This window comes from Rhineura floridana, chromosome 6, assembly GCF_030035675.1.
Source record: "Rhineura floridana isolate rRhiFlo1 chromosome 6, rRhiFlo1.hap2, whole genome shotgun sequence".
NCBI classification, from domain to species: domain Eukaryota; kingdom Metazoa; phylum Chordata; class Lepidosauria; order Squamata; family Rhineuridae; genus Rhineura; species Rhineura floridana.
The window spans coordinates 97,541,559-97,554,594 of record NC_084485.1 but is presented as its reverse complement, the minus strand read 5'-3'; the positions used below and the strand labels follow the sequence as shown (position 1 = coordinate 97,554,594).

Sequence of the window (13,036 nt, the reverse complement as noted above, 5' to 3'; positions counted from 1 at the left end):
AGTCCCCAGGCAATATTGTGAAATAGGGAGTGGCTGGTGGTGCTGGCTAGCTGTGGGATCTTGCAAGATCTGTGCTCGAGCTGGTGAGAGAACAAATAAAAACCAGGATCCTGACTGGAGGCACCTGACAGGTGGTGGTCTGAGGTGGGATCCTCACAGGGACCACTTTGGGAATGTTTTGTATTGAAGATATGAAATACCCAAATAAATAAAATACCTTCAGTGTATTTTACTGAAGATACTGATTATCCAAATAATCAGCCTGTAACAGCTTTCAATCATTTTAACTCATTGTTTCCTCAAAGACTCCCAGATGTAATTGAGTGTCATTTTCCATTACTCTGGATCTACTGCTTCTGAATATAAGTAAATATTTCAAATGTGGAAACAATCTGATGATGGCAACATTGTGTGGACACTGCACAACATATTGCATGAGCAGCACCGAGTGCACAATAAACTGCTGTGGGGAAGCCCCCACAGTCAAAGACCAAATGAACCTCTTTCAGACCACTTCCTCCCTATACCCCTAGTGTACATACAGGTGGGACTGAGAGAGCACCACTGGTCCCAACCACACACTAAAAGCTGAAGTTCTGAAAATGGAACATGATCCTCATGATCAGGAAGCATAGCAGAAGCATATTTCTCCATCCATTCAGTAAGCATATGCAGGGGGCATGAGGGCGGATCCACTAGCCACACCCCCTGAAACCAGTGCACCTACTGGTTATTCCACTAGGGGTGGGAAACCTCTGGCCTACAGGTCTAATTAGGCCCACCAGGCCATTTTTGGCCAAGCCATGCCTGCCTACCAATTCCCTAACATCATACATAGTATCAGTGCGGGCAGATAAAAAAGTAGCTGGGACTTCAAAGCACAGCACAGGGTTCCCAGCAACCTTATTGTCAAGGCTTCAAAGCCCTTTGTCACTTGATTTCATTGTGACATTGGCTGACTGGCAGGTAGGCAGCCCCAGCCACTTGTCAGATTTGGCTTATAGGGGGTAGGAAAGATCAAGATCTGTCAGAGTTCTCCAGCTCTGTTCTCGTGGCTATGAATTTGGCATTAGTCTAAAAGGGGGCATATGAGTATACAGATGCATGTGGGTGGGGCTCTTCTGTGCAAATGCAAACCCTGATTGGCCAGCCCTATTGAAAGCTCACTGGGGACCAATTCAAAGGCAGCAACTTCCCTGACATTCTGGATCAGCTTTGCAGGGCCCTGAAGAGTTGAAGGGGGAAGGAGCTCCTCAGAAACCTCAGTGCATGTGTGGAGCTCCATAAGCAGCTGTCTTAATCCTGTCCCACATTTGAGGGCCCAGCAAGCGGCACAGTACATACAGAGATAGTGGTGTGGAGAGTTTTGTAGCACTTTTTATCATTTTTAACTATTTTGAGCTCTCTAGACTTCCCACACGCACACCCTCAGATACTGTCTCCATGATTCGCTGGGGAAAGGGAATGACTATTAAGCCAGTCTGTAGTTCAGACATGCCTACTGTTTGGCTCTTAACCACCCTGCTAGAAAGCCACTTATAATGACTCAGAGTTTTGATTGCAAAATACCTCCTGAAACTTCCATGATATTAATCATTGTGTCTAAGTTTGCAAAGCCCATGTGAAAGTTATTGCATCTTTTATTGACTGAGGCTAAACTTGGAACATCTCAAGGGAGCGGTTTATGTGGTGTTGACCATCCACAATAAATAGAAATATGTTTTTAAATGGGATGAATAGTCAAACCATCAATGGCATGAAATGGCATATCTTTTGAAGACTGCATTGGAAGAGAATAAAAAGAAACCTACCGCTATATGTATAGTGGTTTGACCCAGAGCAGGGGCTACAAAACGGGGATCTATAGGCCACCAAAATAATTGTGCTTTCTGTGCAGGGTGCAGGTTTGGATAGCCATAACAGAGGACAATGTAAGAAATCCTGAAACTTAACAGAAGAGGAAACTGTAATGGGTATTCCCTTGTTATGTTAAAACTGCCTGTGCCAATCTGGTGTCCTCCAGATGTTAGAGACCACAACTCCCATCAGCCCCAACCAGCACAATCGTACTGCCTGAAGATGATGGGGGTTGTAGGCCAAAACCATCTGGAGGATACCTGGTCAGTAAAGGCTGAATATCCATCCCTGAAATCATAGTGGTTTTTTTTTTTTAAGTCTTAATTCCCACTAGATGTATTTCCATGACAGGATAGCACTGATCCAAGAGGGACCAGGCATTAGAGATCAATGCTTCTGGGAGCAGCATTACCCCAAGTGTTAGTTAATACAGTACTTCACAGTGAGGGCCACTTCACACATTACATAGAGGGAAAACCCAATTTGACTCTCAAGGTACCCTAAAATAGGGTGCTACGGCCAAACACAGCTACCCCTTGAGTGTGTTTAACAACCCACACTTTTCTTTTTCTTTGGTGTATGATTAAACCAGGTTAGATATACAGTTAGCAATGTAATGTGTAAAGGGTCCCTGATCAAATGTGACAGGCCATGAAGTCCACATTAGAGGAAGGCAGTAAGCGTGACTGTTGGGTGTGACCAGCTGTTAGGACAGCCTTCCCCAACCTGGTGCCCTTCAGATGTTGTTGAACTCCAGCTCCCATCAGCACCAGCCAGCATGGCTAATAATCAGGGATGACGGGAGCTGTGGTCCACAACATCTGGAGGGTATCAGATTGGGGTAGGCTGCTTTGGGCACCTTCAGCTTTTAGGCATAATAGTGCTTGTACAATTGGCCTATTGTGCCCACCCAGCATGAAATGGCTCAGCATTTCACCTTGACCCATAATGGGAATTCTCAAAAAAAAAAAAAAGTTGTTCTGGCTGCTCTGGTCTCTTTGTCCTTCCCTACAGGCCAGTGGTGTAGTCGTCCAGGGTCTCGGGGGGTCTTAGACCCCTTACTTTTTTGGGAGCAGGGTCCCAGCAGGGTCCCTATGTCTCCAGCATCCTAGGAACCAATCAGCATGAAAAGGGAGTGTGTTTTTGTTGTTATTGTTATGTGCCTTCCAGTCGATTACGACTTATGGAGACCTTATGAATCAGTGACCCACTGGGAAGAGTCTTCTTGCATGCTTCCTTGTCCTTTCCTGCTTATTGGAGCCAACCAGAGTTAAAGGAGGTGTGTTAGCCACTGAGAAGATTCTTTGCAGTAGCTAACACTCTCCTCTTTCATGTTTATTTGCTCCTAGGGACAGATGTAGCTGTGGGAGAAGGCATTAACTAGGATCTCATTCTCAACCAGCAGCAAAAATAAAATAGGGAGGGGTGTGGCTGTGACTGTCATGAAGGGACCCTGCACTTGTGAATTTGCCACTACACTACTGCTCCTGGCTGTTATGTATACTGACCACTGGAGCTAGTGTTTGTGTTCCCTATTTAGCAGGCATCTTGGGCTTTCTCATGTGGCTGTGCATGTGTGCAGGTGGCTGACCGGAAAGAAGGTTGACAGGGCTTGGCCTCACTGTAGCTTCTAACCCAGCACTTATGTATAGTTTGGCCTATGAGGCAGGCACGTTTCTATCTGCAAAGAGCTTAATGTAGTATTGGTTTCTGTGTTTCTAGCATGTCATGCTTCCTCCTTCATGGAAGGAAAGACAGGTGGTGGTGGTGGAAGCCTTGGCCATTATTACTGGAATGAAGGCACTTGTGATTACCAGGAAGCGGAGGGGTGGGAAGTATGAGAAGGCAGAGAGTTGCCACCACTCCCTACTGAAGAAGGTGCAGCTCTCTTGATTTCTGTGCGTTTTCTATGTCACCATAAACCTGATTTGTTTGACAGGCACCAGCCAGACTGGTTGGGCAGGTCTGATGTTAGTTTAGAAAGAGAGGGAGCTGTCCTGCCCTGTCACACAGAAACCGGGAGGCTCTTGTGGTGGATGGGTCTTGTCTTCAGGCTGCTATATTCATCTGCCTCTTCCTAAAGAACTTTTCTGCTCATCTCCTCCAAATCCATGGAGTCTGCTTTTGGGGCTGCACTCATTTTGATGCTTGTGTCTGCATCAGCAGCCCAGAATGATTGCATGTGTCCAACAAATAAACGGGCACAGTGCAGGACGGACTCTGGTAGCTGCATCTGCACAGCGATCGGTTCGAATCAGAGACTGGACTGTTCAATGCTGACTTCAAAATGTCTGCTGATGAAGGCAGAAATGAACCGCATACAACCCAGGACCTTTAAAAAGCCCAAACATGGCTTTGTGGACAATGATGGACTTTATGACCCAGACTGTGATGCCAGGGGCTTCTTCAAAGCCAGGCAGTGTAATCAGACAGAGACTTGTTGGTGTGTGAACAGTGCTGGGGTAAGAAGAACTGACAAGGGTGATCTCAATATGAGGTGCAGTGAACTTATCAGAACAAACAGGATCTCTATTGGGCTAAAGCACCAAGTGCGAAAATCTCCCTTCCTCAAATCTGAAGTGAAAAACAATCTTCAACAGCTCATTCAGAACCGGTACATGCTCCATCCAAGGTTCATCACAGATGTTGTGTACGACTACCCATTCATCCATATCGACTTGAAGCAGAATGCTTCAGAGAAGTCTTTCAGAGATGTTGATATTGCAGATGTAGCTTACTACTTTGAAAAAGACGTCAAGGGTGACTCCCTTTTCCTGCCTAGTAATGCATTTAATCTCTCTGTCAATGGAGAACCTCTAGACATTGAAGAAATCCTAATCTACTATGTTGATGAAAAACCACCAGAGTTCTCTATGAAGCGCCTGACAGCAGGTGTTATTGCAGTGGTGGTGGTGGTAGTCTTGGCCATTGTTATTGGGATAACTGTGCTTGTGATTACCGGGAGGCGAAGGACTGGCTCGTATGAGAAGGTTGAGATTAAGGAGATGGGAGAAATGCGAAGAAGACAAAATTCATAGGTGCCTTAATTTGACTGTAGGACTAAGATTTTGACATTGATACAATGGAAAGAAGATGGCAAGATTTCTACCGCGTCTTTTGAAGATGGGGAGGGTGCTTGCTTTAAGAGCAACAGTTCTATCAAAACGTCTACAATTGCAGATTGGAAAAGTGATAGGGATATAGTTAGCATTTTCCTTTAATTATAGTATACTATGTGATGAAATTAAATTGAGATGAGTATCAATGTCTCAAGGACAAAATCCTTGTACTATACTCACTCCTGAACTTTTCTAGTTTCATAGTTAGTTTTTTTTAAAAAGAAAACAATGTTCCATAGCTACACAGCTTAATTTATATTGACTGCATTTCTATACCTGTTTTGTGTGTGTATATGTGTAGCTGTTTTTCCTTCTCCAGTACTTTTTGTTCCATGTTGCTACAGTGTGTGTGTTCTGTCTGTACATTTAAGACTGACTTTCTATTATTAAAAACGTTACCTTTGACAAAACCGCTGATTTGTTGAAAGGTTTCCCTTCTTCCATTTAAACATGATTATTTTTGTCCCTAATCTAAGATGTATTTTTAAGACGTAATAATACCTTATATGAATGAATGCCAGCAGAGCATTTCCCGTGGAATTGGTGTCTGTCTGTGTTTGTAATATAATTTTCCCTGAAATAATTTTTTTTTAACTTTAAACTGTTGCTAAGCTTCATGCTGTGTTTCTAAAGGAGTTTCCCCTCCAAGCATAGATCAGACTGGCTGTGGTCTTTAATATCTTCTGAATAGCTCTGGGAAAGTTTGCTCCAGTAACGTTCTGGATGATGTGATGTAAGTTGTCCAGCATCCACAGCAGATGACCTAATCAAGCTATTGCTATTTCGTGGGATGTTTTATCTGGTGACAGCAGCAGTTTGTAGTAAAGGCATCCTGGTGTATGTAGTAACTGCTGGCTAACTAATATTTTGTGAATTGTGTCACAGCTGGCAACCTCTCCCCTGCCTCAGCTGTTTAACAGCCCTGGAATTATTCAACATAGCATGCCTGGACATGCTGTGAAGTGTACTTCCTCTTGTTAACTATTAACTTAATGAAGCAAAATAGATTATTCAAGCTGAATTTGGGTATTATTGCCCCAGTATAGAATGGTTACCTTAGCTACAGAGCCTCTCCCCAAAAGCAGTAAGTCACTACAAGCTGACACAATCATTGCCCTCCCCATCAACTCCATGACATATTCACATAAAAATATTGGAAATAAAGTTTAGGCAAAATAATCCTTAACCACTGCTACTGAATAAGATGCTCCCGTTGTACAAGGACTGCTCTAGTATAGCCACGTGCCGCATGCTTGATGGGTATGATGTTCATCAGTTGTAGAGTATGATTTGCCTTTGCAACCCGGGGAGCAGAAACTGAGAATATGTTTTGCTTTTGCAACCCAGTGAGCAGAAACTTTCCCCTTTTCAAAGTCAGGGTTCTCAAGTGATGTGAAAGCTTCATTCAGGTGTTCTGTGGAAAGATTGCACAATCTTGTTGAAAATGTCTATTCTTGCTCCTGCACTTGATTTCCCCCCCTCACAACCAGAGATCAAGGTCATTTTGACCAGGATTGGATTTATCAAATAGGCCATGTGTAACGAACCTTTGGCCCTCCATAAGCTACAGCAAGCATGGCCAACGACCGGGGATGATGGGAGTTGTAGTTCAGGAACATCTGGATGGCCAAAGGTTCCCCACACCTGAAATAGACTACCTATGTTTACTATGGCATATAGTTTTTTATAACATGGATGGCACTGCTTCAATCTACTAATTGTCCCCTTAAAAGTTACCAGTTAAGTAGGCTTTTCTCAGTGGTCTGCCCTATGGCCCCACTCATGATGTTCACAATACAGTGGTTTTGTACATTATTTAAAAAATTATTAAGTAGTTTGTCATGACCCCTAGCAACTTTCATTAGGTGCATGGAAAAATATTTAAGAATAGCTGCATTAAGTTCTTCTGTGATTTTATTTATTTGCTATCTCATGTATATCCCACCTTTCCTCCTAGGTGGCATACATAGTTTTCCTCCTTCCCACTTTATCCTCACAGCAACCCCGTGAGATAGGTTCGGCGAAGAGATGGCGACTGACCCAAGGTCACCCAGTGAGCTTCAGAGCTGAGTGGGGATTTGAATCCTGTTCTCCCAGTTTCTAGTCCAGCACTCTTAATCACTTCACCACAATTGATTCTAATTCAGTCCTAAACTGCAGTTACAAGACTATAGGGAAGTTGGAAGCAGTTCAGTCTTGTTCAAGACAAAACTGACTGACTGCTTGCCTGCCTTCTAGAACACTGAAGTCTCTCAAATGCATTGGGTCTGGATGTTGTTGGACCAATCACTGGCCCTGGAACTGGAAGCCAGAAAATGTTTTCCATCCATAGAAAAGATGACAATCCTTTTATTTAGATTTGGATGTTGTGATAGTTGCTTCTGTAACTATTATAGACAAGATTATGGAAATATACTCTACGTGAAACTTCCCCTGGTCAGGAACTTCAGCTGATAAAGAACACGGTAACCCATCTCCTGATGGGGATGGCTCTGCAGAAGTAGCTTCACCTCTGTGCTGACTCTTTATAGCTTTCAGAGCACAACCCAGGGTGGTGATTTTAACGTAGATGTTTCTAAACCGGTTGGGCCTGATATATCTAAGCCCAATGTTCAGATGGTTCTCATCCATTTCCACGGTTAAAGGATAAAAAGAATATTTAAATGTTTCAAATAAGCCATGATTAACATGAGCAAGATTTAACTTAAAAAGGACTTAGATGACTTTTAATCATGATTGGCACTATTATTAATCATGCAACACAAAGCACATGAATTTCCATATGTGCACTAGCACACTTGCCATTTAAACAAAAGCAAGACTGAGCAGCATTGCAACAAGTAACAATGGAGGATAAGGCTTTCAGTGGTTGCTAGTCATGTGATTACATGATACCTCCAGGATCAGAGGCACCATGCTTCTGAAGACCACTTGCTGGCGAACAACAGGACTGAGGGCTATTGACCTGATGTCTTTTTTTGGTAAGCTTACTATAGATATCACAAGAGCCAGTGTGGTGTAGTGGTTAAGGTGTTAGACTATGACCTGGGAGACCAGGGTTCGAATCCTCACACAGCCATGAAGCTCACTGGGTGACTTTGGGTCAGTCACTGCCTCTCAGTCTCATGAAAACCCTATTCATAGGGTCGCCATAAGTTGGAATCGACTTGAAGGCAGTACATTTTAAAAAATTTACTATAGATATCTGGTTGGTCACTGTGGGGAACAGGATGCTTGACTAAATAGACCCTTTTGTCTGATCCAGCAGGGCTCTTTTTATATTTACATTGCTTTTAATATTGCTTTCTCAAGTGTTTTGGCAGAGAATAGTGACAAACATAACTTTTATTTCCATAGTGGTGTAATCAGGTGACTTGAGGTGTTTTATAGAATTCAAATGTGCTTTATTTGTACATTGCCTGCGTGTTTTAAGATTTTCATCCTGTAGCAATGAGTGCTGGATTATCAATACTTCAGCACAGTCATTAACCAAAATGGAGACAATAGTCAAGAAATCAGAAAATGGCTAGGACTGGGGAGGACAGCTATGAGAGAACTAGAAAAGGTCCTTAAATGCAAAGATGTATCACTGAACACTAAAATCAGGATAATTCAGATCATGGTATTCCCAATCTCTATGTATGGATGTGAAAGTTGGACAATGAATAAAGCGGATAGGAGAAAAATCAACTCATTTGAAATGTGATGTTGGAGGAGAGCTTTGTGCATACCATGGACTGCGAAAAAGACAAATAATTGGGTGTTAGAACAAATTAAACCAGAACTGTCACTAGAAAGTAAAATGATGAAACTGAGGTTATCATACTTTGGACACATAATGAGAAGACGTGATTCACTAGAAAAGACAACAATGCTGGGAAAAACAGAAGGGAGTAGAAAAAGAAGAAGGCCGAACAAGCGATGGATTGATTCCATAAAGGAAGCCACAGACCTGAACTTACAAGATCTGAACAGGGTGCTTCATGACAGATGCTCTTGGAGGTCACTAATTCATAGGGATGCCATAAGTCTTAATCGGCTTGAAGACACATAGCAACAACAGCAGCAACGAGTGCTAGAACCTTACTATTTTGCTTATGTGTTTTGTAATGGAAGCTAAGATTCTCAGAACTTCGGTCATTCCATCAGATACTGCACTAGAAAGTTAAACTCTTCTTTTCAAGAACATAAGTAGTCATAGCTAGGCATATTTCTAAACTTTGGATATAAGAAGGATTTAAACAGCTACAAAAATATTTAGGAAAACAACAATGGCTATAAAGGAAAAGCAAATGTTTTTATTTCTCTTGCATTTCAAGTAAAATTATTTTGGGAAATTGTATGTATAAACAATTATAGCAGTAATTTCTACTCACCCTGTCTTTATTTATTAAATATTTCAGGCAGTCACAATTTTTGAAAAAAAAACCAAACTGAGCCGGTGTATTGCTTTATCTTTAGAGAGATTAAGACTTTTTTTGTCCATGGCTGACCAGATCTAACTGCTTTACAAACCAGTAAAGACAATTTCCCTTAAAAAGGAGTGTAAATCAGAAAAAACAGTATGTTTTATTCCTGACATGTTTAGTCAGGAATAAAATGTACTGTTTTTTTCTGATTCAGCTGCTGTGGTTGTGTTTTCCAGCTACAGCAGAAAAGAGAAAAAATGGGTACATTCATACATCAGGGTAAGACATGGTTAATGGTTTACTGTGAATGTGCAGATTGCTTCCACTTGGCTACCCCTGCTATCAAGTGGAAGCAACAAACCATGATCCTGGCTTAAGTGTTGTGTCCAAATTAGGGACTGTAGTTTATTTCACTACAAACAAACCATGATCTGAAGCCAACACTTGTTCTTGGCCTACCACTTGTGGCTTCCAAGTCATGTTCAGAATTTTATTTATGTTTTAAATTATGTTCTTTGTAAGTTTCTACAGATAAAATCAATAAAAAGCCCACATAAACAAGCCACAATCCCTGGTTCAGATGTAACACTAAGCCAAGCATTGTGGTTTGTTGTTCCTGCTTGCTAGTGGGGGGAAAATGAAGTAGGAGCAATCTGAATTTTTGATGATAAACTATTAGCCATTACTTGTCATGCTGTGTAAATGTAGCCAATGGATAATGAGTAAGAAAACAAGTGCAAGCAATCAAAATTGTTTCACAAAAGAAAATAGAAAAAAATATTGATAATTGAGGGGTTAGGAGGAAAAGACTTTTGTGTGTGAGAGTCGACTAGGCCAAAGACTAGTATCAAAGTGACTATAATTAATTAACCTCATCTGAAAATGGTTGGGCCTTGGTATTTCTATGTATGTCATCAAGAACCAGTAGTGTATGCTGCTAAGGGATAGAGAAAGCTCAGAGGTCATAAATGGGGAGGGATACAGTATATGTCAGCAATTAATCAAAAGAACAGAAAGATTAATTGCAGCAGGAAGCACAGAGAATATCTCTGGCCATATGTCATTCTAGCTGGGGTAAAAGATGCATGAAGAAGATGACTTTTACAAACTCCATGTACTTTCTGAATCAGGTTGTGTTACTTTCCTGCTGTTTCAATCTTCCCACAACTCCAGCTCTTTCCTCCTTTACCTGCATATGCCTGTTATTGCATTTGATATTGAGTTATATAATCCACACACCGAAATCAAGTTTACTAGAGATTGACTAGGAATGTGGGCACATTGTCAAGACAACCCCCTTTATCACAGTGTGCAATGGAATCAACCTATGAGTTGCTGTCTGATAAGATAATCAATAATAGGCCTTGGAGAAGCCAAATGATTTACGGTGGCAGGCATGCTGATGGATAGTTGAAAGGGCTGACTGGGGGTTGGGACGGGGGCAAACACTTTTATTTTATTGTATTGGACTACAAAACTACAAATAACACTACAGAATACTACAATTTCTCCTCACTCTTTACCCTAAACAACATTTTGTGCCCCGGCAGCTCTTATTTTAATAGCTGACCACAGATCACACTTCTTGAAATTGTTTATTCTTTTGCACTGAATTCTTGACTATATCCTCTTACGTCTGTTTCTACTGTAATCTGTTGTAGTCATTTGTGTGAGTGGGACCAGCTTTTGCAAGAAACTCAGTGGAGGCTGGTTTATTAGGATGAATGAGGCACTGTTGTATCAACCTCAGTCTGCCGTTAGCTAACTTAAGTTTCACCTGCCTGTCTTCTTACCTACAACCAGTCCATGGGGTGCTCTGCCTGTCAGCTTCCTCTTCTTTAGTCTGGATTTTGCCCCTATGGAACTCAACAGGGTGAAGAATGGGGACAAAACTAGAATTAGTTGGCTCTGGCTCCATCTTCTGTTGGCCTCCTGGCAATGCCAATAGGCACCAGCCATCACTGAAGGGACTTCTGTGTGTGACAGCTTCTAACCTGTGGCCAGTAGTCAGCTGGGTAAATTTAGCTTTTGGTGTACCACTTGCCTTTTGAGCATTGGCTGTACAGTAGGGCCCCACTTTACAGTGCTTCGCTTTACAGCATTCCGCTAATGCAGCGGTTGTCGATTGTAGAAAGGCCCTGCTTTTACAGCGTTTTTTTGCCGTCGGGCACCATTTTGGTCAATGTTAGTCAATGGGTTCTGCTTTACAGCGGTTTTCGCTTTACAGCGGGGGTCCGGAATGTAACCCGCTGTATGAGTGGGGCCCTACTATACTGAACTTGGTGCTTGGCAGTGGATTCACACAACTCTCTCATAATACTAGAACCCGTGGACATTCAAAGAAGCTGAATGTTGGAAGATTCAGGACAGACAAAAGGAAGTACTTCTTTACTCAGCGCATAGTTAAACTATGGAATTTGCTCCCACAAGATGCAGTAATGGCCACCAGCTTGGACGGCTTTAAAAGAAGATTAGACAAATTCATGGAGGACAGGGCTATCAATGGCTACTAGCCATGATGGCTGTGCTGTGCCACCCTAGTCAGAGGCAGCATGCTTCTGAAAACCAGTTGCCGGAAGCCTCAGGAGGGGAGAGTGTTCTTGCACTCGGGTCCTGCTTGCGGGCTTCCCCCAGGCACCTGGTTGGCCACTGTGAGAACAGGATGCTGGACTAGATGGGCCACTGGCCTGATCCAGCAGGCTCTTCTTATGTTCTTATGTTCTTATTAACTGGCTGATCACTGGCTGGGAGATGGCATGCTTTTCCTGTGGCTACTGTACCTCCAGTAGGTCATGTGAATAGGCATACAGTCACTTATTTCTTTGTTCTATGTCACCCTAAAGCTACTTTGTCCATGCTTACCCAATGGGCAACATTCATTTTTTCTCAGAATATGAACAGTCAAATTATGACTTCATTAAATATGATTCATTTGTAACTAGGCCTAAAACAAAAATAAACTGACTTTTAGTTGTGCTACCAAATTTTAATCAAGGCATAGTAAAAAGTTTTGCCTAGTTTTAATTGTAAGAAAAATAAATTGTTATTAAAATGTTGTATCTGTGGAAGAGGAGTGACATTCAATGTTACCTCTCTCTCTCTCTCTCTCTCTCACTCACTCACTCACACACACACACACACACACCCCACCACAGTTATATCCTGTGGAAGCTTGTTATATGTCTCACTGAACTGCAGATTTGGATATACCACAGGTAGGACAATGTTCCTGAGTAAAATAACGTATACAGTTCAGCAATTTTCATTATAACACAGAACCCCTGGCAGAGCTTGGAAAAGTTACTTTTTTGAACTACAACTCCCATCAGCCCAATCCAGTGGCCATGCTGGCTGGGGCTGATGGGAGTTGTAGTTCAAAAAAGTAACTTTTCCAAGCTCTGCTATAAAGCCGGTGCATACTTTGTCTGTTGTTATGACAAGCTTTCGCTGTACCACATTTCATTTTGAGAAAAAATACCACACATACCCCTTTTTATTCAGTGCCTTTACTATGCACAACTGGCATGTTCCATGAAAACCTTACTGTTAGGTGGTACCAATCTTACTACAGAGCCTGAGCGCCCATCAGTAGGTCAGGTTGTGCATCAAAATACTTTTGTTTATCTGCCTTATCTCTAGAAAATAAAGTGG

The 13,036-nt window shown here is 42.1% G+C and overlaps 1 protein-coding gene across 1 annotated transcript; it reads left to right on the top strand.

The window, feature by feature from the left end:
- Positions 1-3,844: 3,844 nt before the first annotated feature.
- Positions 3,845-5,387, top strand: TACSTD2 (tumor associated calcium signal transducer 2). Its single transcript, XM_061630490.1, has one exon. The coding sequence runs from the start codon at positions 3,969-3,971 to the stop codon at positions 4,893-4,895; it is 927 nt and encodes a 308-aa protein (XP_061486474.1). The 5' UTR covers positions 3,845-3,968; the 3' UTR covers positions 4,896-5,387.
- The last annotated feature ends 7,649 nt before the right edge of the window (positions 5,388-13,036 follow it).